This window comes from Ixodes scapularis, unplaced genomic scaffold (genome assembly GCF_016920785.2).
Source record: "Ixodes scapularis isolate PalLabHiFi unplaced genomic scaffold, ASM1692078v2 PGA_scaffold12__126_contigs__length_90152505, whole genome shotgun sequence".
In the NCBI taxonomy this organism is placed as follows: Eukaryota; Metazoa; Arthropoda; class Arachnida; order Ixodida; family Ixodidae; genus Ixodes; species Ixodes scapularis.
The window spans coordinates 4,838,632-4,863,201 of record NW_024609838.1 but is presented as its reverse complement, the minus strand read 5'-3'; the positions used below and the strand labels follow the sequence as shown (position 1 = coordinate 4,863,201).

At 45.9% G+C, this 24,570-nt stretch overlaps 1 protein-coding gene across 1 annotated transcript in view; it reads left to right on the top strand.

Annotated features, from left to right (window-relative positions):
* Positions 1–1,162: 1,162 nt before the first annotated feature.
* LOC120836583 (tyrosine-protein kinase receptor Tie-2-like) overlaps positions 1,163–24,570 on the top strand; it is a 38,794-nt gene continuing 15,386 nt past the window's right edge. Inside the window, exons 1-7 of the mRNA XM_040205554.1 lie at positions 1,163–1,532; positions 6,570–6,648; positions 15,804–15,870; positions 16,672–16,814; positions 20,478–20,527; positions 21,410–21,574; positions 22,600–22,728. Coding sequence (XP_040061488.1) covers positions 1,484–1,532; positions 6,570–6,648; positions 15,804–15,870; positions 16,672–16,814; positions 20,478–20,527; positions 21,410–21,574; positions 22,600–22,728 — 682 coding nt within the window. The 5' untranslated portion in view covers positions 1,163–1,483. The remainder of the gene's footprint in view (positions 1,533–6,569; positions 6,649–15,803; positions 15,871–16,671; positions 16,815–20,477; positions 20,528–21,409; positions 21,575–22,599; positions 22,729–24,570) is intronic.

Below are 24,570 nucleotides of genomic sequence, written 5' to 3'. Positions count from 1 at the left end.
AACACCTAGTCGCGCACCCGTACTAAATAAAAGGCTTATAGGTGTTCATGCGATTCTTTGCTGCCAAACTGTACGCGTCCCTCGGGCGTTGTGTCGATAAGGACTTGCCTCGAGATAACAACGTTTTTTTTGTTTTGTTTTTTTTGGCTAGCCTGTCGCTTTGGTTACTTGTTTTCAATTGGCGACATTTGTGTATTTTTTTTATGTGAAACAATATGTTGACACCTTGTAGAAGCGGCATCCCGAGAGTGGCACACCCGTAGTAAAATAAATATAAAAAAGACACACACACACACATATACAAAAAATCATACGTGCACCTTTACGGCGCGCATTTAAATTATAAACCGCAAGCTTGCATCACTAGAAATTCGTCGAGATTTATTGAAATAAGACCGCTATAACGACCACATCAGTAGGAGGTGCGGTTCAAAACCCCTTAGACAACAAGGCCGCTAAGCTGGTGTTCCTGCGTCGCCTATTGGACGCCAACGTGGCGCACATATTGGCCACAAGCGCTGTGTCAATTCGAGTTTTCAAATAAAATATTTTGTAATTTTTTGGATTTGCTCCGTACATCGTAGCTATTGGCTCACAAGGTGCTCCTCGAAAAAGTAAAGGTGCAAGTCTTCTTTTTTTCTTAGAGTGATGACGAAGCATATTATAGTCGCGCATCCGACCTGACCACAAGCCAACTACGGATCACACTGCACGCATTTTGTATCGACAGACATATCCGCGACGCCTTGAGACCCCTCTTCAAAGTCTGACCCTTGTTGGAGCCATTGGAATGCTTGCCCAACGACGGGCGCAAAAGACACCGCCAAATAGGGGCTACAGTCACGATGACGTCACTATTATATTCCCCCTTCTAGCATTCTGATAGGTTGCCCGGCATTTTTATCGAGTAATGCCGCGATCTCATTGGTCGCGGAGTGATACTGAGATGCTACAACTCGTAACCGGTCAGCGACTGTACACAACCGCAACCCATCATAGCGAAAACGCCTCAAAGACAACCGGATCAGAATGTGTTCGTTCCTCGAAGACACAATAGCAACGAGGACCGCGGCAATCCAGGAAGTCGACGTCCTCACACAACCAACCCTACTGGCAGCTCGGCGGGCAGGACGCGCGGTCGGGATGACGTCACTTCCCCCGAGCGCGTCTATCTGTCCGTGCCCGCGCGCTTCGGCTCTCTGTTGCACGCGACTCCGAGGCGACCGAGAGGCCCGCCAGCGGTTCTTCCCCCACCCCCGCGGCAGTTAGGGCAATTACAACTCATCGCGCGTCTGCGGGGACCCCTCCTTCAAGTGGGACCTCGAGCGGGGCCATTGTCTTTGGGTGCAATCGTCGACGGTTTTGGGCCCCTCCTGGCTGGGTGTGCACCCCGACCTCTTCGGCGAGTGTGTGGTTGCGTGGCGGTGTGGCAATCCCGCTAGTTCCTCTTTCGGTGTTCCACGATGTCTTCTGCGCTGTCCTGATGAACGGCCTGGTACTCTCTGCCTGGATCCTCGCAGTCGGCGTAAGCGGTGAGTATTTTTAATTTTTATTTTGCTGGGTTGTTTTGAAGGGAGGTACCTAGCAGTTGACACGTCTATGAGTTGGATCCAGCTATTTCTTCAGATCCAGCCATGTTTGCTTAATCTGGACTACACTAAACGATTACTCTGCTTATAGACATCATTTTTGAGGACGAACTGGGGAAATATATGCATTTTTGTGGACAAGACAGATTGGAGAAGAGTTTTTGTGGGAAACGAAGGTGTCCATAATAATGAGTAGTGAGTATAGCACACATAGGGTTACTTTACAATATTATAACTGCTTGTGAGGGAACAAAGAGTGAGGGAAAAAGCGACTGTTAAACTATAGAGCTCTTATTTTGTTTAGCATTAAGAGAGAAAAAAAGGCGGAATATGTTTAACAGTCGAACCGAAAACAATCAAATTAGGTGTGATAACGTAACTGCAAGGAATAAGAAGTATGGAAATAAGTTTTGTAAGGGTTTCCATCTCCTGTTAACGTGTAGAAGAGAAAAAAGAAATCATTCATTAGGCTTGGGCGCTCGAAAAAAAAACCTATCAATAAAACCGAAACCATTATTCGGTAGCGCTCTGGTGGTAGCAGAGCCGTTTATACTGAGAGAGTTTGGCCTTCTTAAGGAGATTTTGACAGTCTGACAACCACAGCAGCGTAGTCTGACAACCGGGGGATGACTACTTCCGTCCGCCATATTGTGGCTCTGACTCATACGAACTCTACGCGATTTCTCAGGAATGAACAAGACAAAGAAGTAACGCCATATTGTGTTATCGCGAAATCCGCTTGTTCTAGCGGCCAACAAGCTCCGCCCATCGGGCAAACTCTCACAGTATAAACGGCTCTGGGTGGTAGTAATGCAGCCTGACACGCAGCCAAAGCCTCGAGCCAAGTCGACACCAAGCGATAAGTTATTTCAGCTTTTGTTTGTGTTGTTTAAAGTTATTCACTATGCTCTTTTTACGATATCTTTGGGTGTAAACTTGGGTGTCATATCAACTATTCTGACTGCCTAATTGACGAAAGCAAGGTAAATAAACAAAACGCTCAGCGACATTTTCCAGTGCCCTTGCTGAGTGGTAAGATGTACCAAAGTATGTGTAAAGGGCTTCTAAGAACTACAAGTGAAAAAATTGAAACGCATATACTATGTTTAGCGTCGCTGCTGCTTACATTGTTAACTTTTTATTGAGCTCACTGCATTACAATAACCATATAATCGCGTCATTATGAGTGGAACTTTGTGGCAATACTTCTACTACTACATTGTTAAGAACCGTCGGAGGCACGAGTGTTTAAAGTACTGGCTTCGGTAACGTTAAATTTCAGGATGACCACACAGTGGGACTTGAGAAACACGGTGGGTACGTTGGAGTCAGCTGCGACGTGACTCACTATTCGGATAACTTCTCATTGCGAAAAAGGCAACACACGAATTGCTCGACACAAGCTTTAATTTGATGAAGTGTCAAAAAAATACAAAAACGTTGCCAAGCAGAATCAGTTCGCTAAGCGCGTACCAACCTCTATACTCGTTTTCTCATCGAAAAAAAAAAAGCAAGTTTTGTGCATTTTTTATTAGGAGGTCAGTGCGGACAACCGTGGTGTTAGCTGGACGCACAGCACTTGAAAGGATATCCGATCACCCACAAGCGAGGTCACTGTTCTAGAAAGATCGTGGTCGTTGCCGGGCTCCTTACAAAGAGTATAATAAGTGTGCAAATAAATTGTTCTTGGTTGGTCTCGGCTGCATAGCATGAAGGATGCGATTCACACACTTGCGTCAAGTCCGATCGAGTGCGACTGCGACGGCTTGCAACGTACGCCGTTGCTGTGGCAACAGCTTGCAACTGCCACGTCTTGCGACGGCGTCGCAATCCGCTTCAGTTGCATTTGGCATTTGGTCGGACTCGCTCGACGCAAGTGTGTAAATCGTCCTCCACTCTCTCCGACAACGTTGGCGCGCTCCGGCGACCAACGCAACGATACACAATCGGGTCGCAGTGATGGGTGGATGGATGGATGCTAACAGCTGCACCCTTTATAACAGACGGCAGGTTGCGCCACCTATAGAGCCTAGAAATTAAAAACCAAAAGTACGATTCCTTCCTTCGCCCTTCTAAACCCGTTTGCTTCCCCTCCACAAATTTTGTAACTATCACAGAATTTCACACCTGACGGTGTGAATTAGGTTTCATTCATTGTGGTCGTTGTAGCACAACATCGGAGGAAAGAAGGGGGCGCCACTTATGCACCAACACGCGGTTCTCACGTCAGGCCTCTGCAGTGGCGCTGCTGCTAGCGCTGAGCATGCGCAATACCCACCACGCTCACTTGTTTGAAGACAACGTGTTCATCCATACCCGTCATTTGTTTCGAACCGCAAAAAAAAAAATATTTTCTGGAAATTAAGAGAGAGTTCTTAGAATGTAACAGTGACAATATTTGAAGTGTCGCTATAAGTGGCTTGTATTACTGCAAAAGGAAACTGGTGTGCCGTTGTTTGTGAGCCATCGGTATACAAGGCAGGGCCGTGTGCTGATTACGAGCTGATATCGCCGATGGATGCACAACGACATTTGAACGCTTTTGAGCTCCAAACGCACTTGCATGGATTGCTGCAACCACTTCGCGGTGTCCGACTTCTGAGCGCACTTTCACTATAATTACCAGTGCAATCCGCTTGTAACGATAGCGAGAAAACCTGAAAATTCTATCGCTATAACCGATTGTCGTTATATGTGGACTAGAAACTGAGCGTTTCTAGTCTAGAAACTCCAGAAACTGATCGTTATGAGCACCACATCGTCATATCTGGTATCGTTATAAGTGAATTTCCCGATTTAGTTTCATTAGCTTCTGACCGTGGTGTCGTTCGGTGGCCAAGTCTTTTAAAGGGAAACTCTGGTACATTGTCTCAATTTTAGGGCTACGACGGTGTTTTTTTTTGTGTGTGTGTTTTTTTTTTCCCGATGCTTTGTGTAGTTTTGTAGATATCCTATCTCAAAGGTTTGTTTCCGAGGCCTACGGCGAAACCAAAATTATACCGGCTCAGCATGATGGCAACCCTTGTGTTTAGCTGCATGACCATCGTGTGACGCAAGGTTCGTGTCGCGGTACAACAACATTTCAGCTTGGAATATGCGAGGAAATATAGGCGAGGCAAAACAAGAATGTGTGACAATTACGCATTTTTCGTAAACACCTTCCAGCGACGTGGAGATATCAAAACGGTGTTTTACCGCATACCAGAAGTGACGACATTCAAGATGGCTGCGCCTTTGCGAAGAAAGAGGCATACTATGTCCACCAGTGAGTGCCATTTTCAGAATCACGACGCACTTGAGCGAGCAGGGAGCCAGTATTCTTCGTGCGTCATCAGACTCACATGTCATTACGGTCATCAGACTCACAGCTCATCAAGGATCATCACACTCACGCTCATAAGTTCTTGGGACTCACACTCACACTCATGACTTCTCAAAACTCACTCTAACACTCATGACTTCTCAAAACTCACACTTACACTCGTGAGCATTCAGAACTCACGCTCACACTTCCCCTTACACTCATGAGTCCTCAAAACTCACGTCCATGCTCACAATTTTTCGAGACTCGCGGGCTCATTCGCATTACCTCATATCTGGCGATGAGTGCGAGTGTGCGTGAGTGATCGCACTCATGAATGAGGCAAGCCGAGGTGTGCCCGAGGGTCAAGTTTTACGCCCTCCGCAGGCAGCCGCAAAGTTGCCATCGAAAAAAAAAAAAAAGAATCCAGAACCGCTTTAATACAACACGAGGTTGGACTGCTTTTATCGTCCTTAAAGCTTAACACACGTGCCCACATTGGGGCCTCTCCCGTGTATATTACGTCGCGTAAGCGAGCATTCTGTCCCTCGTCCTCTTCATTTTATTATCACGTGTCTGTTTGCATCAACGTGCCCTTTGAGCTCGTGTATAGCGGCTGCATCACGGAGTCGGTGTGTATACGAAAGAGCGTCTGGGGTCCAAACGTGCCTGTCATGGCCGACGCCATCAAGTCGTGCATGACGGGGATCCGGCTAGGCTTCCCGAGCATCGAATTCCCGGCAGGCAACGCTAAAGACCGAGACAAATGAAGATACAGTATAACACGCTGTGAATACAAACAAGCCTGCGTCTGCGCATGCCCGGTGCCGACTAACAGCGCCACAGTAGTAGCGTGATGTCAGAGAATTGAGTTAGTCCTATAACTGCAGTATGTAAAGACTCCGCACTGAGCGCATCTTTAGAGCGCTTTGGAGCCAGCGTACCCTCGGAGTTGCGTGTTTACAGTCTTTGTCAAAAGTTTAGAGCCGACCGCACATGCGACGGCGCTGCTATCGTCGGCGCTCGTTATAGCGTGCCTTGACTGCAGAGTGTCACAAACCAGGTCGGTCGAGGTCACTTGGTCTCTGGTCCGCGTTTGCAATGCACCGACGAGCGGCTCTGACGTTACGGTGGCGCAGCATTCGTCACGGCGCATGCGCAATGCACCCACCAGGTGTGTGCTGAAAACGCTGAAACTGTTTGTCACAAGTGCATTGGTCTATTATGCGCACTTTGAGGAGGAACCGATGAGTTTGGAGCACAATGCCCCCCCCCCCCCCCCCCTCGTCGCTACTGCGCCACTAAACCCCCAATCGTCATCGTCATCATCATCATCATCATTGAGGAGGAAACGAGAGCGTAGATCGTCTGCGAGCGCAGGATGTTTCCGCCATTAAATTGCGAACGCCTTCATGGTATTAGTTTGGGTCATGAATCGTGGGCTCTCAACGCTCGCTGGCGCTCGAGGGTACTCTCAAAGCCCTCGCACCCAGTGAGCACTGACGATGGCAGCGCCGACATGTGGGAGCGTGTCTGCTCATTTTAAGCGCGCGGTGTGCTCTAAAGTTTTGACGAACGCTGTAGTACACCCGATGTCGCTTCCAAATCATCTACGAACAAAATCTGGAGTGAGCTGTGAAGTGGAACGGCCTTCTGGCCACCTTTGTATCTCCCTCCAGCCGCCAGGGGGACCAGCATCGGCTGCGCGGAAACCGGGTATTCTCTTGCTTCTGTCTGCACTGTCGGCGAAGGGTGCACGTAAGTGTTACGAATTGTTGCTTGACACGTTGCTACATTGTGCCTGAGTACCCTTTCCGTTTCTCACTCAATTTTTTGCGCTCGGCTTGCTAGGTGTGGGCTCAAAAAATGAGACTCGTTCCCACTTAAGAGGGACGAGAACAGAAGTTCATTTCATTTAAAGTTGCTCTGAGGAGGTTTCTGAGGTCTCTTAAATATGGCGATAACTCGCTCTGCTGATTCTAAGCATCCTAGAATTCCCCAAATCATGACAATTCGTTGCCGATTTTCCTATTAAAAATACATCAAAGATCGCAACACACTGGGGTCATCTACAGCGATGGGAGGAGCATGTTCCGAAACCAGGACCGCTGCCAGCCAATAGCGAGCCAAGGATCCTCGCACTTCCGGTGGAACCGCGGAGTGATATCTCGAATCCCAACGAGCGCGCGCTCGAGAGCTGACGACCGGACACGTCACTCCCGCCAAAAACACACAAAAACAACAACAACAACAACATAGGGCGTTGTTTTTTAGACGAATATTGCCAGTGTTATGTTCGTTTTCCATGAAAAATTAGCGTTTTTCGACTACTCTTATTTGCTTTTATTATTTACGAAAGCATACACATTTCGTAATAACAGCGTTTGGAATCTCAACCAAATGTCGTGTTTTCATCGGTTTCATGTCGTCCTCGCTACCGGAACAATGCTCCTTCCATCGCCGTAGATGACCTCGGCGTGTTTTATCTTTCATTGTTTGTTTTTGTTTTTTTGTTTTTAATAGGCAATTTGGCCGCGCATCGTTATGATTTATGGATTTCTAGGATGCTTAGAGCCCGCAGCGTGAGCTTTCGGCACATGTAGGACACCTCAAAAACCTCCCGAGGACACTTTTAAATAGAGTTATAGTACGGTGCCTCGAACGCGTCTTCGACAGTTGTGTGTAGCTTCCAATGAGGGAGTTTTCGTGTAATCGTTTCTTTCGTCCCGCTACGCTCTCCGCAAACCTCTACGATATCCGGAACTGTGCAGTCAAGGCCATCCACACGCATGCACACTAGAGGCGATTTCGTTGCCGAAAGCGTAGCCGAATAGGGAAAAAGCTGGACGACAATTCCCTATTGTCCCCATGCAACGAAAGTGGTCCCGAAGAAGCAACAAATGAAGTCACAGAGGCCGACGGACGTTTTTTTTAGGACGCGTTAAACACACCAATCGGAAACGCGTTCCAGGCATTAGGTTTACAGCAGCCAGGGAAAGCGGCGCAGGACATGGCCTATTGTGTTCAGGGCTCTTGTTTTCTGATTCCTTCTTCGGTGTTCTTATCGGCTAATGTCCTGCGTAACCATAGTAGCGACTGTCAAAGAGGCGTTGTACATTATCGTACAATTGAAGCTATACGAATGAATTCACGCATATAACTCAATAGCTGATAATGAAATTAATAAATAATTAGCAAACTGCTACTAATCAGAACGTAATATGTTGTGTTGCTTACCTACAGTAGCGACTGTCAAAGATCCGGTATAGATTATCATACAAATTAAGCTATACGAACGGGCTCACGCATATAACTGGATAGGTAATAATAAAAAAAAAAAATAGCAAACTGCTATAGTCGGTTGCAAGCTAAGAAAAAACCGGAAATGCCTCTCAGAGGAAAATGTAATCCTACGTCGAGAAACGCCAGCCAATCGTTTTTATGACGTCACGATTCCGTAAACGAATCGCGATCCTTTTGAAAAAAAAAAAAAAAAAAGAAGCTCAACATGGCTGCTGGCCTTAGCAACGCGACGCTAGTTTCTCGTGACAATTATTCTGCTTTTTTGCACCGTGTTTTACGTGCCCGAGGTTACGCCACGAAATCTTAATGGTATCGGCTTGCGTTTGCAGCAGTTTTTGCGCGACAACGTGAGAATCCAGCGACGCTATCGCCAACGAAAATTTCGAAGCGGGCGCGAGGCTTAGCACTGCTGAGAGGTATGTTAGACGGTATGTTAGACGGTATGTTAGACAGTATCTTGGACAGAAAATGAATTCGGAAGACGGTACATTGGACATTACTTTCTTTCTTTACTAAACAGCTATTTCTTTGACAAAAACGTATTCTAACTTATTTAAATGTCCTGAATGAATTAAATAAATATTGTAGTAGTTTAAGACAGGTTTCCTGGAGGAAGGAAAAGCAACGTTGCTAGCGAACTACTTTCTCGACGGCGGAGGCACTTCAGATGGGCGCAATGCGCTTGTGGGTGGAGCTAAAAGATTGTTTTCAGGTTGCATCCGACTATAGTAAGCAGAACCTAGTATTTTTGCGAACTTGCGCTTCAAACACAATGCATTGTTATGAAGCTAAAATTTACCAAATTGAATCGGCTTAATTATTTCTACAACAAAGCAGTTCGATTGTTAATACTGTAGATTGGGCGAGTTGGTAAGGCATAATTACGAACCAGCGCACCGGTAGACAATTACTTAAAAATCCAAACACACAAAAAAAAGAACTTACACAGCGCTCAACTACCACCTCATCTGAATTTAGTCAAACTTCCCTTTGCAACAAACAACAAACAAACAAATGTTGCCACCTGAAGTCGATAGAGGCGCCTCTGAAGGAGTGGACTTACTTGTTAGATACAAACCGTCGTTCTCGCCTCTTTCTATCAAGAAGGTACTGCTTAAAGAAGAACTCGCTCTCTCTTATACCAACTAATGAAGAAGGTGGTTTTGTGGTCATACACATAGAAACGTATAGTGATAAGGCAATAGAAGCAATTTAGTCAGTCTTCAACTCCCGCAAAGAGGTCGGCTTGAGGAAGATTAGAGAGAGGGAAGACAATATTGTCAATTTGCTTGATTAAAAAACAAAAAGCTGTGCTCCTTTATTGATTGCAGCAAAAATTTAAACCTTGAATTTGCGGGCTTCTAACTCCGATTCCCTCAGACCCTGTTTGCTTCTCCGTCTTCGCATTCGTCTTTATTGTGCTTTCACTATTTTTCAACAATATTTAAGGGGCAGTCTATTCATTTCCCCTTTCCCGTGAAAAAGAGTAGTACACTGGACAGACTGGGTGGTGTTCAAGTGACCGCCTGCGTGAGCACAACAACATTGCCAATGCCAACTCTGGTCACTTAAGCGTTCACTGTGGCTGTTGTGGCTGTTCTGCGCGACTGGACAGCTGTGCTGTATTAGGCAAGAGTAAAAACCAGCTCACCCGCGAAATTATAGAAGCGGAGAACATTGTTCGTCGGGATACCCAATGAGTTAGCACTCCGTCTTTAACCTTATCGGGGAAAAAAAAAAGAACTGCATTATTCAGACGGGATGTATTCGACAGTAGGCCAGGTTATCCCTTGGTTTCTTTTTATATTTGTGAGATTATGTTTGTAATTAATTTTTCTAACTCTTGGACTTTTTTTCAACTCAACGATTATTTATACCAAGAGTGTATTGACAGTAGGCCAGAATATTGTTAAGTTTTTGTCCGTCGCGTAGGCAGTCTGCGCTTCGCGCTGGGAACGACCACTCTAGTCAGTGCCCAGTGCATAACCAAGTTTATTCCCACGAGCCCCAAAGATAGAGCCCGCACTTGGGGGCGTCACAACAAAACGGTGTTATCGCTTGATAACAACAAGTAACATCTGGATAAGAAACATTGACGGATTCCACCGGAATAATGACCCTGCAACAAATATCACCTGGTTTATAAAATTTCGCGATTATGTTTTGTAAAAATTTTTGTAACTTTCGTAATTCTCGAACCTTGCATTGTTATTATTATTCTCCTTTCTTTTCCTTTTCTTTGTCTTTGATTTTATTTTTTCTAGTCTTCTTTCTTTTTCTTTGTATTCTACAATTCCTCCTTTTGCCTTGTCTTTTACTTTTCCTTTCCTTTGGTTTTTGGGCTGGCGTCCTACCGCTTGGGGTCGAAGACGGTTTGACCATAGAGTAATATACACAAGGTAAAGAGCGGACACTGCTATAGGCCCCAGCGGCCCAGATAGACCAGTGACAGGTAGTGCTCCTAGCGGGCGGTAGTAAGTATAATCTGATTCCGTTTCCGGTCAAGTTAGTTTCGGTTTCGGTTTGGGCGTTTCTACTCCGGTTCTCTGACACCCTTCTCTCTCTCTTTCCTCCCTGCCTCGCTCGGCCCTCGGGAGCTCCTTGACACCCGAAGCTGCTGTTTTTTTTTTTTCGTTTTTTTTTTCGTGTTTTTTTTTTATACTGACGCACTTTTGCTTTATTTTTTACGATAGAGTCCGTGCAAAATGTGTCAAACAATATTTCAACTTACTTCACAAAGCAGAAGTGTATATATTTCTTGTTCTTTTTCTATTGTAAAGCATTAAAGTTACACAATCGCCGCATTGACTCCTGGCTGGTGGAGCATTTTGGGGTTAACAGCAGTAAGTGGTTCGAACACATTTTATTGGACCACATTCATGTATACATGATTTACTTCAGAAGCTCTGTATGTTTTATACGGAAGAGATCGATACTCACAAGAATAAATGAATATGAAGGACTTCGGCATATCGTACACTTCGTAATAGATTCTTAGCGGAACCAAGTTAACAAAACAGTTTCCACGAACAACATGCTGTATGATATATTCATTTTCACGCCGACTCGGCGTGAAAATGAATCATCAAACATGTCAACACGAGCGTATTCTGAAAAACAATTTTAAAAACCCTTTGTGGTACTCCTCTGGGCAAAGGCTAAAACCACCCAGACCTCAAAGTGTGCTATACAAGGCGGCACACACTCCTCGAACATGTGTCGCACTCTCTATTATGGGAAGAAAGTGATTTTCTAGTTGCTGAATGAAATGAAAGGCAGCCTGTGATGGAACTACTAAGTTCCCGAAGAATTTTCCAGGCACGTGGTATGCTTTAGGAACAAGACAGTACTCGTGAGGCCTGGTCAAGTTATTAGACTCATCCGATAGCAGCTGTCAACAGCCACAGCTGTAAGTTGTCTGTTTAAGCAAAAGCTTGATCAAATAGCCCCAAACATAATAAAAAAGTGGACGAGTCATCAATTATGTTAGACCTGATGTCTGATGCCAGCTCAAAAATATCTTCTAGTGGCGGGAAGTTATCAATTGGAAGACATTCCACAATGTCTGAAATTACACGTTCATGGTGCGAAGATATTTGCCACTCCTTTAGGAGGTCCCAGCCTTGTCATCCTCTAAGTTTTTATTGTCCTACAGTTTGAACAGTTTCTTTAACCGGAGGTGTTTTAGTCCTGAGGTGAACTGATGCACATTTGGGTTTGTGTAGCAGCCCAGCATTTGTCGTATATAGCTCCAAAAACGTTATCGAGTGTGTCTTGCTGCAGGCGTCGTGTAAGTAAGAACTTAAAGTGATGGCTGCTTGAAAGCTCATCCCAGAGCATGAGGACACTTTTTATAGTAACTTGCCACCCAATGATGGCTTATGGCTGCCTCCTACTTTGGAACTGCCATGCTCAAATCCATCCGAGTTACTGGTGGAGAAAATCAAGTATTTCAGATTCTCCCTTCAGAATGGCATGACGCAACTTCTGCCCTGTCTTCTTGAATTTTTTAGCTATTTAGACAATCAAAACGTATGCACATCCTATCACAGAAATAGGCTGTAGCCATGACTGCCTCAGGAAGATCCTTGGCATAAACAATGGATATGATTGCAAGAAAGAGTGAGGCACTCAGTACCTGTGGGGCACAATTTTCTTTCATGTTATAGAAAGGTTCTTGAAAAAATGTGTCTCTCAGTAAGTTTCGGAGTCAATTGCAAGCTCATCTCATGGATAGAACAATAAAGTTCAACAATAGACGACCACTCAATGACCTCATTTCCAATGCAAAGTTTGTGGGCTTGATCGCTCTGTTTTGGGAAGGTGCGGAACATCAAAGACAAAGTAAACCTGTTCGTTGTCAACTTCAAAAATGGCTTATCATCACACACACCAAGCTTACGTTTGAAGCTCTCTAACCACAGACCACAGCCTTTACTGTGAAGCCAACAGTCTTAAAGGGGCGATGCACTGATATTTATATTTTGCTCAAATACCGCTTAGGACGAATCCCTGACGTTAATCATCTGTGAAATACCCGTTCGTTTTCACCACACGCAATCGAAGTCGCAGAAAAAAATAAAGAAAGAAAAACGAGCAGAGTTCACCCCCTCAACTCGCAGCCAGAACAAGCGGCCCCGTGATCTGGAGCCAATTATATGCCGCCAATGTTGATCATAGCCATGCGCTGGATTTGGCATGGCACAGGACACGCGCTGAGTTCCATACATTGTTATGGTTCGGCTGTTGTCGTCATTGCAGCGATTGGACACAGGACACTACCCGAATGTTTCTCGAGTTATTGGTTATCACGAGCCCAAATCGAGTGTCCACGCCATGCTCGGGTCCAATCTATGCGCCATATTCAAATATCGTCACTGGGCGGTACTGCTACCGCCCAGCTACGTCATCAGGTTTTTCTAAGGAGAGATTGAATGAAAACACTCGGTTTTGTCCTCGAAATTACAGCGCAACAAAGAAGTTTCTTGGTCAGTGGCGTTGCGTGCGAGTATCCTTGAGTCCCACTAGAGCCAGTAAGCTCGTGTAAAGTGAAAAACATTCCAAGTGAATATCGTTGCACCGCCCCTTTAAGCTCCCGAATGAGAGAAATGAGGAGACTGCGTTAAACAGAAGACGTTGTTGAAGTGTGCACAACAGTGTATGCAAGGGGCTAAACGCACCTCCTGGAAATTTCAGACAGCATAACAACCAAGGCTCTATATGCAATGTTAGAGGTTCGTTCAACACCGTCATCTGTGAACCAATGGACAATGTCGTGTGCAGGGTCGTAAGTTATATATTTTTTTTTAAATCAAACTCATCGAAAATCAACATGCACACACGTTCAAGTGCAGCCAGACAGCCCGGCAGAAACAACAGCGCGAGAAGCTCGAACCGATCGGCTCCACGAATTCACGCCGAGCATGCGAGCACGCGGGCGGTCATGCGTCACCTTGATTGATGCAAAGTCAACCGAACATGATGCAGCAGAAAGCACAGATGGACGGCACGCACGGCACAGACGAACGACGCAGGGACGAGCAGAGGCGACGGCGTGCAGGCAGGCAGGCCATGGCAGGCGCCATTCATCACGTGGTTTTTGCGACGTATTCAATTTAAACTATTTAGTCGTTTTAAGTACTTTAAACAATTTTAAATGATTGCGATTTAAAAAATAAATACTTTTCACGGAAAGAGTTTTAAGTAATTTTAACCAAATTGCAGAAAAGCGCCACGTAGCGGAGGGTATGAAAGGCACTACTGGGCCGCGAATCGGCTCCTGTGTCCTCTCTTTACGTTTACTATATTACTCTATGGTTTGACTAAATACAAATGAGGTGTGATCGGTCAGCGCCGTGTGTGCGTGTTTTTTGTGTGTTTGGATTTTTAGATTAACTGTCCCCGTGTGCGCTGGTTAGTAATTAGTTCGATCGGTTATTACATGGTTAGACAATTTATTTCGCTACAAGGTAAAGAGATGAAAAAAAAAGTTTAGTGAGGGATTGAAATTGTTCTACTTTGCACGAGCTCTCTAACCGGGATGATATATACGTTAAAGTGGGAATGGCGTATTCGAAATTGGGATCGGTGTTATTATAACTTCTGCATGGAGGAAAACAAATGGTTGGGCGGGGGGGGGGGGGGGGGGGGGGGGGGGGGGCTTTTTTAACGCTCTGTTTCCTGGTAAACGGTTATTGGCTAATATTAGTTAGACGTACATACAAATCAAGCTGCGACATCGATTCAAGGCTTGAGGCTAGGCGCAACATTTGTGTCGTGGTCACTACTGCCACTACATCGTACTAAATACAGTCTGCTGTCAATTTCTTAGGCGTGTTTCTTCCCTGCATAACTGTCCTGTCCCATTGATCACGCGTAAACTGCCTTCAGACATGTTCGAAGCGTACTCGAAGCAAACATATGCTTCGGCAGATGCGTAAGGCCTGTACCCCAGATGATTCTGTCATGGTGTCTACCACGAACAGTGCTGCCAACCTTAGGGATTTTCCCCTAGAGGTAGGGATTTTCGTTATCGCTTAGGGGCAAAAATCAATTTGTTCATATCTAGGGATTGATTTTAATGGGTTTCAGAAAGTTTTAGGGACACGTTCCTTCCCTTTTTTTTCCTTGCGCCGGCCGAGCGCTGTGGGAAAAAAAGGCTTTTTGTATATTGTCCGTGCCGGCAAAGCAACAAAGTTTAGGTATGTAAAACGGTGTTAACGAAGCAAATTTGATCTTTAAATGACCTACCAACTGCAGGAATCTATTCTTAAGCTACCCCATAAGAATAATCTCAGTTATGACTCAAATTAACACATCTTCTGATAATCTAGGTAACTCTAGGGAATGATCTTATAAAGTTTGGGGAACAAACAACTGCGGAGGTTGACAACACTGGCCGCGAAGGCCGTGTCTTTTTGCACAATGTACGAACAGTGTGACCTCGGCAAGTAAACGCGGAGAGACAACAAAGACACGCGGCATGGTTTGTGCGTAAAAGCGCACATTTGGAAGAAATGTATACCAACTGGACCGAGGTATCACTTATATTGAGATTAGGCATTATTTGGCGCTGGTGACTTGGGAAGTTGTTTGGAATTCGTTGGAAAGCAGGAAACTATGCGTGGTACCTGATTAGCTAAACCGTAGCAAAATATTGTATACCAGGTAGAATAACACAGTGAAAGTTCATACGACTTTCAACGGGGGAGGGGAAAGAAAGAAAGGGATATACCGTCACCATCCTTAACGTGCTATTTGTTATCTATTCCTGCGATATTATTTAAACACAGCGTTCTAAAAGATACCAAAATATCTGATGGTAAAATAACTTTTAGGGGCCCTTCAGGGTGTCTATATTCTGCACCCTAAAAAGTTATTCTAAGTACCTCCTAAAATATTTTTGTGAAAAAAAAACAACCTCATAGGTTTTTTTTTAGCTCTTTTTTTTCTGGCGCAAGAGTTATTACTTGCCTTTCTAGAGCGCCAGGGGGCGATAGTGCTTAAAGCAAAACCGTTCTTCACAAGCTCCAAGTGTTCTTGGGGGCGTCGAAAACTCCTTTCAAGAACTGATCTTTTTTAGTGTGGTATTTTCTTGCTCGCTGTTGCAGGGTATATTGCAAGAACTCCTGCCTCACGTCGAGCAATCCCGTTTACGGCACCGAATTCTATACCCTGGTACTGTACACATATTTATATTCTTTTGCGTGTAATAATAGTGTCCTAAGACAAAAAGAAACAACACTGAAATGATTTTTTTCTTAATATTTTGCATCAGTCTTGTGGGATTTTTCAAGTAAAAGAAAAATAAGTGACTAAAGCCATAACGTCTTAACCTTTCCTTTTTGGAAAGGTTTGTAAACCGAGAAAATATATTCAGGAGTGATTCCGTAGCCGCTGTATGTTTTCGCGCATCAGAAAATGGCATTAGGGTTTTGAAATCCCACATCAAGATCCAGGGCACCGACGGTCTCAGGAATCCTATACTAACCAAAGAGGCGTCTCCAGATTACGGAGTTACGCCCTGGAGGGATTTTAAGGCGTATTTTTTCCCCTGTCCAACGTCCGTTGCGAGTCAAACGTTGTCCAACATTCGGCGAGAAAGTCGGCGAGATCGCACACTTTTTCGCCGAGTGTTTAACGTAGGGCCTTAGAAGTACTCTTCTCGAGTACATGGGGTGTATGGGGAGACCAAGTGGTCTTCTTCTTGCGCAGGGATTGCGGTGTCGTCAGAACGATGCCGATCTCTGATTGGCTTTGACTGAAAGGATGGTGGTTAAACCTTAATGCTAGATGTTTTGCAGTCTACCCACTATTTTTTTCAATCAGCCAATAAGCGCTCAGCGTTCTGACATCATCGCCACCCCTGTGCAAGAAGCAGATGAACTCGCGCTCCGCGTAGGCGGACAGCTACGACCGCGTGTCCTGCCTTTTGGTGGCACAGAGAAGGTGACGCGATCACGTGGGCCGTTTCCGCAGTCGTCTTCAGTGTGCAGGAGCGCCCTCCACGACTTCCGCATCTCGTCGTGGAACTCTTCGGCACGGACTGTCACCCTCATCTTTGATTCGCGGAAGACGACCGACTTTGCGGGGTCACTCCGCTATGGCATCCACTCCCAAAGGTGCAGTCATACCGTTCCTTATCCCCATATACCTTTGCTAGATCTTTACCGCACGTTCTAGAGCGAGTGAACTCTCACCATAGCCCCCTATATATTGACAAAGCTTGGCAGATCGCCACGAGGAGCTACCGCCGAAATGAAAAAGGTGTAGCGGCAAACAACGGATGAGAAAGGAGCCACGGGACTGGCGCCCCGCTGCGGCGAGACGCCGAAACACACCTCTCCCGAGCGAACAAGTGTGTTTCGGGTACTCTGTATACGCTGCAAAAACTGTGCGCTGACGTCCAGGTCCCCCGAAAAATGTTTTTTTGGTGCTCTATGCTACCAGATCCTGGTGCTCCAAATCTGTGATCAGGCACTTTATGGCTCCGTCGATGAACTGCCAGGCTTTGTGAGTATATAGAGGAGGTTATGCCCTCATTTAACCGTCTTGACTTTTAGGGAATCGCTTTGAAACTCGGATTACACGAGCACCGTTCCGATGTTCGGGAGTTTTCGTAGATCGTTTCCGCTGTCCCACAACTTTCTCCGCAACCCGCTACGCTACCCGGAACTCTACAGCCAAGGCCATCGGCGCGCAGGCGCAGTAGCGGCTTCTTCGTAGCGGAGGGCTTAGCGGAGGGGGAAACGCGGTCTGCGAAAACTCCCTATTATGGCGAAATTTTGTGCCGCAAATGCATCCTCGCATTGATTACAAAACAAAACTCGCCAATACGCTCGCAAAAAGAAAAAAAAAGAGTAGGAAGCGGTTGGAAATATGTCTGCTGGCGTGAGATGGGCCATGTAAAGCTACTGCCAAAAAACGCCGTGCTGAACAAAGAGTAAAAAAATCAAACGCCCTAGGACGTCGTTTGCGAAACTATAGTTTTTGAATATTCAAGAAGTTTCTAGATATCGTTATACGCGTGATGCGCTGGACGCTGCAGACGTCGCGGAGCATGAGCTAAGGAGACACAAGGGATAATTCATAAGCCTTTTGATGGTGAGTTAGTGTTTAAATTGCGTGATCGTGCGCTAAAATTTTAATAAAAACACGAAAAAGCAATAAAAACGTGATCCCGAAGAAGATTCGAACCCAGAACTTCAGCAAGTTTGCATCAAAAAGCCACTCGTTCGACCTGAACCTTACCCGCCTCAAAATTAAACAACAAAAGTCGATTCATTTTGTTGAACAGTGAACAAAATGCCCGAACCACGGCCGCTCTACCCCTTCCTCTCCCGCTTCCGCAGAAAAGGGAGAGGGGGTTGAGAGCCCGCGTCCGCACTAACTTCATCACAGCATGTTCGTCTGTTTTGTTCGCCTTACATACAGCCCGTGTAGCCGCAGAAGTTTCAGTTATGCGGTCAGATACCTTACTATCAAAATAGATACCACTTCGCTCAGATATTGAGGTGGGCTAGTTGGATATGCATGATATAAAAATTAAATAGCGCAAAGGTTAGACAAAGGACAAGGCACAGAACATGTAGACAGGACAAGCGCTAACTCACCAAGTGGCGTTTTCTCTTCTTTTCTATTAAAGCGCCAGTTGTGAGTTAGCGCTTGTCCTGTCTACGTGTTCTGTCCCTTGTCCTTTGTCTCACCTTTGCGCTATTTAATTTTTATACTCCGCTTATTTGCATCATAAACAGCGTTCCTACAGCACCAGATCCTCCCCTATCGGCAGCCCCCCCCTTTCCTCTTCCAAAATACCACGCAGTGCACTCTAGGAACTAGTTGGCCACTCAGTTTCGGTTTCGACTGAGCAGCTCCATCTCATGCTATCGCGCCGCGACCGAACGCGCTGCTTGCGTTTTCGATTATCTGACTTTTCACGAATGTACAATTCACTCATTCTCGAGCGATACAAAACGAAGGCCGGAGCACTTTCCTTGGTTCCCGAAACACCGGATATTATCCCTGCGTATGCAAACATAGTAAGACATGGCCACCTCACCCCACGAGTGCATCTTTGAGCTCAGTTTCAATGATCCCGTCTAGTACCAGTGAACTACAACTAAAATTTGGTCACCTTGAGCCTTAGACGTATTTTGTTTGCCAAATGTCCGCTTCTTGTTATTTCACTGGGCCAAAAGCAAGCCGCATCCCCACAGGAGTATCAAAGTTGAGCCCAGCGTTGACGGATGAACTTTTAAGGAAACGCAATAAATTCGGCCTGACTACTGCACAAAAGTTACTACGGCCGTGTTCCAAAATTTACTCGATCTTGCTCCAGGGTAAAAATTAGGTACCTTGGCGTTCCAAAACCTATTCGCGTTCAGCGCTTTTGAATCTGTGTTGTCACGTGACATGACCCGCCGGAGTAACTCGGATCCATTTGAGTAAGATTTGGAACACAGCCTGTGATGTCTTCCTCGTGTCATCATATATATCCCACTCAATTTTTATGCTGATAGGAGATTAAGTTTCCACAAACGCTGAGATCGGCTAGCTACGACGGAGGCCCTAACCAGCGTCCCATACTCCTCGCTAAGCCTTTTTGGACAAGCTTTTCTGCCGCGCAAGATCTGTTTTTGAATGGTGTGTTTAAAATTATCTCGGCATACTCAGTCAGGAAGAAAGCAAACACATAACAAATATTATGGCCATTAGCAACCGTCAAATGCGCTTGAATAATTTCGTTCGTTCGGCGCACCGCTTAGGGGTTCACGCGTGGCCGGCGCACTTCTGGCGAACGGTGTGACATTCTTCACACAAGTGCTCGACTTTTTCTTTCTTAAAACGTTTTGTATGTGCGAATGTGCCTATATGATTGGCAGGATAACTTTATGCGCATACGCGATGTTCAATATTCGTGGAATGTAAGCGGGTAGGGAGTTCGCTTCGTGCAGTGCTGCGGGAGTCAGTACAGATAAGGGATAAGAAGTGTGTTCGATTTTAGCTTTTCAATGGCGCCTCCGAGTTTTACCTCGCATACTCAGGCTTATTAAGAAAAACAGTAATTGCAAAAAGTCATATTTCGTCTATGGATGCACAAATCAAACAAACTTCCTGATCAACAACACTGATGTAAAGGCGCGAGCTCGATGTATGCATACTTATTGGTTGTTAAAGCTTGTTGATTCGTACACAAGCAAGATCCCCGAGCTTCGCAGCGTCGAGATTCCCAGCACTGGCTAGTCCACATACCTCGATTGGAACGCTAACAGAAAGGCCCAGGTACAAAAATACCACAAGCATGTGTTAAGACAAGCTATACGTCTCGGGTTGGTGCTGAAGCTTCGAGGTCTTGTCATTTAGGTTAGTTTAGAGACCACAAATGACGCTCTCGGGACCAGAAAACATGAGATAACGGCCGTTAATAGTTCACGCTCTGTGTATAATCTCTTGTCGACGTGTCGATCGAAACCGAAACCATATCACCCTCCTCCCTGGCCAACTAGCTCCCAGAGTGCAACGCGCGCCGTGTTGCATGCAGGGCTTTATGGAAATAGAGGGGAAAATCCCGAGGTCGCACGCGTCCAAACATTTTAACTACGCAGAAGCTGTCGGCTCCATGGCCATTGTATTTTGATTTGATGTGATCTTTGAAGTGGGGCTACCGATAGAGCCGCGGCGGTATTCTTGATTTGCCGGCAATCCGTAGTACAATTAGTCCTAACTGTCTTTGTAATCAAATCAGATTGTCCTCCAATATGTTTTTTGTGTGTGTTTGCTTCCAGTTGGTATCACTCATCGAGCTTTTTCTACTTTAGTTCACCGCGTGTTAAAGGTGAGTAAAAGAACATATTTTCCCTTATCGTGTATCTACACAGCGCGTGTTTCTCGAAACGGGAATCGGATCGTTCCCTGCGAAAAATACGCATCCCGCAGAAACAGGGTTGCCAGAGGGTCAATTAAGAAAAATTATTAACGCCTAGTATAATTAGATATAATTTTACCAAAAAAATTACACAGAAGGGCAGAACACGGAGGACGTGTTCTGTCGTTTATGTGTAACTCTTTTGTAAAATTGTATTCAATGCCAACGCGCTCTCTATAAAACAGCCCCCCCCCCCCCCCCCCCATAATGGCTTAAAATAAACAAACTAAAAAACCTCCAAACTTCTTTGAGACACCCCTCCCCCCTTTCCTACATTTCCCTTCCTCTCCATGAACCCCACCTAAAGCTTTGCAGTCCCGTTTCAGTCTCTCGACCAGTGTTGTCGTTCATAATTACTCTTATTCGAGCCTTTTTATTGTTGGTTTCTGACAAGATTTGGTGCACCTAATACATTGGCGTTTACTACAATAACGTATATTCAACTTTTTTTTTTTTTTTTTTAAGAACGAGGTTTTGCTTTCGGAGGAGACAAGGCGTAAATATGGAAGCAGAAGTGCGTCCACACAAAAATTATTTTTGACGGTTCCTCGAACCAAGTATTTGCATTCCTATCAAACCTTACTCTAAGTATCTTAATTTTTTTTTTCTAGTTTCTTTAATTGGATTAGTAAAATGTGCGCCGCCGAACACCCTGTTTCCATCACAAATGTAGCGCTAGCGCTTCGAAAAAGATGTCAACGTTTCAAAGCTAGCTGTCTCCTTACTCAAGAGTTGTAACTTAGTTGTTTCCGTCTCGGTGCCTGCTCCCGATCGCCCAATATTTTTGCGCAGAGAGGGTGCTCGACGTGACGTCTCTCCATCGGAATTACATCTACGACGCGGACACAACGCACACCCTGGAGTGTCACGGACCGCCCGAGCACGCCATCAGCTTCGACTACTCCATCAAGGAGGTCCAATTACGGACCGTGAACATGTCGCCGAGTCCTGTCCAGGGTACGCGCGGTTTCTCACGCATTTAACCGCCCCCCGAAGCCGCCGCCTCACGGCTATATATGGTGGCCAGAGGGCGTCTTCGTCGGGTGTGTTTAGCGTCCTGTGCTGCCCTCTACATCAGAATTGGTCCCGATGTAGCAACAAATGACGTCACAGAAGCCGAAGTGTCACGCTGTTGTATACGTCGCGATCCTGGCGGTTGGTCGTAGAAACGCTAACGAGAAGGCTGCGAGTAGCGCCACCGAACGCGAGTGTCGCTGTCGTCACGGCGTCCCAACTTCTGGCTGCTGAAACTTCCATGGACTGCCACACTGGAGAGGAACCAGCAGCAGACCAGGCGTCTGCCAGATACACCACAGCCGTTGAAACGCCGCCAGGGTCGCGACTGGCGGCAGCGTGACACTTCTATGGCGCCATCAGGCGGAAATCGAGGAACCACATTTTGGGACGCGGTAAACACACCAGTCGAATACGCGTTGCAGGCACCATACCACCGCTGATAGATCATGCAAATAACGGTCTACAAACTCTTTCTGAGGCGGGTTTCTTTCTTGTATTATGGTGGTCTTGTCAGATTGGTCATGAAGAAACTGCGTACGGACATGTTCCAAGCATTATGCATATATATATATATACACATACATATACGCACACGTATATGTATGTGCGTGCGTGTGAATGAAACGTGCTTCAGGCGTGTCCGTAGGTGATTCTATAATCATGTCTGCGCAGCCCACATGGCGTTTCTAGCACGGTGTTCGAGACTACAGGTAAAGTATTCCTGGAGGCCATAAAATGCGTTTGTTCCAGGATCAGTGCTATGAGTTGCACGGTTTTCAGCTGCAGTTAGCAAAAGAACAGAAATGTGTTTAATATATGGCATGTCCCCCAACCGAAAACTTGATTTCGTGGTCTGCCTTTGAGAGTCGAAAAATGAGTATGCTTTTTAACAACGGTAGGTAATGAAAAAAGAAAATAATGTCTTTTGTTGTTGTTGTTGTTGTTTTGTTTTGTTTTTTATGCAGGTCACTATGCCGTCTCATTTCCGAAGGCGGAGTATCCGCACGTTCGAACCAACGTGTTCTGGTGTCAGGTCCAGAACAGCCCACTCTCGACCGTGGCCTCCCCAGCCATGTTCTTCGACGCCTATAATTGTAAGATTCATTGTTTCTCCCTTTTTGAACTTGGAATGTGAAGAAGTAGTGTAGCAATATATATATATATATATATATATATATATATATATATATATATATCATGGCGGGGCTAAAGTGAACAGGCGCACTACTTTAACGTCCTTCACTCGGGTTAGCTTACCGCTCCCATCGCAGCTCGGCGGCGTCACTGTGACCTGAACGCTTTAACTCCTCCTAAGGAGGCACCCCAACCTCACCGCGTGGGCCTCTTCGCTCCGACGATGAATTGGAGGAACTTGCAGACTATAAGTCTGTGACAGGTTAAAGGGACACTGGCAGGGTATTTATGCTCGCCGAGGTTTTTATTTGTACGTGACATATGAGAGCCCCGCAAACCCAAAACGCGACTTGCGGCTCGAAATTCGTTATCTTTCCTCCTGAAAACCGCCGATCGAGATTTGGCCGGTTTGAGCCGCGCTGACTCTCGTCTTCCTGGTCACGTGCCGTTTTCTATGGTTTAGACACAACCACCAAAGATAATCCAAATTTTGGGTCATGGAAAAAGCACACTCAATATTAAAAATAGATTAATGTTATGATACCTATTTTTTGTGGCTTCCAAAAAGTTGCAATTGCGTTGATTGAAAAAAAAAAAAAAAAAGCTCGGGGTACACCTAAGCACTTCTTATGAGTTGTGAATGCAAAAGCATGCAAGCCGCTCGTCCGCTCCCTTTGTCGTCTGCTGCGTACTTTTCGTCGCCGGTGAGCGCGCGTGCTCCCCTGGGCACGCTGACCTTGGACGCTACGTGTTAACGGCGCGCTGATGAACACGCAGCGCCATCGGGTGAGCGGTCCTGGCAACTGACGAGCGCAGCGGCCAATGGGAGCCTCGTCGACGCGCTCCAGCCAATGAAACCGAAGGCGATCGCAAAAACTAGGTGCCGTTTTCGCGCTTCAAACAGATGACGTCAGCTCGCTCCATGGGATAGTTAATGCTTTCACATTAAAAAGGTTACGGAGACAACCGGAAGCACACTGTGCACCCTCTACGTAATTCTCAACATGGCGTCGTGTCGCGGGAGTCGTGGGCTGGACGGCTGAACCAGGCGGACTCAGCGATGGCGGCGGACGGTGGGCGTGGGACCTCTACTTCGGAACTGTTGTTCACGGTACCGGCGAATCTGTCTAGCTTGGAAAGAGAAAACGTTTACCGATCAAAACAGTTAGGATTTATTCCGTACGACACGCCCGACCACCGAGCTTTTTTGCACGAAGACGTCGCCGAGCGGTTGGTCTTCTGACTGAAGACATCGCTCGAATATAGACCTTTGCAAAAATTTACTTCTGCGCACTGCCATCTTTGTTTTGCTGGGCTGTGGAAGGCCCTCTGAGCATGCGCTGTTGCTATGCTGTGCAGACGCTGCGCGTGCGTCTACAGCTTAGTGACTCAGCCTTTTTCGCCCGGGTGACAAGCGATGCAAAGGTCTATAAGTCAGATTTATAGAGGCTTTGAGGCCTCTTGCCTGCAAGAACTTAAGTTAAAAAAACCTCCATTCCTCTTCATCTTATAAAAAGAAGGAAGAAAGATATTGGGGATAAACAATCGTTTGTTTATCGTAAGCTAAAAGTATTTTAATCAGTGCACTGAAGTTATTTCTTACGAGTTCATTGGCACTCAGCTTCAATCACGGTGATTGGAACAGCTCTTGAGGATTGAGTGCCGCAGTGTCCTTCTGTTTAAAGTAATGCCATCTTTCGTAAGTGCGTGCCCGATGCCGACAGCAGGCACTCTAGAAAAAAAACAAAAAAAAACACAAAGGAATAGCCTGTAACAATAGGCCGCCGTATACCATCCTCATT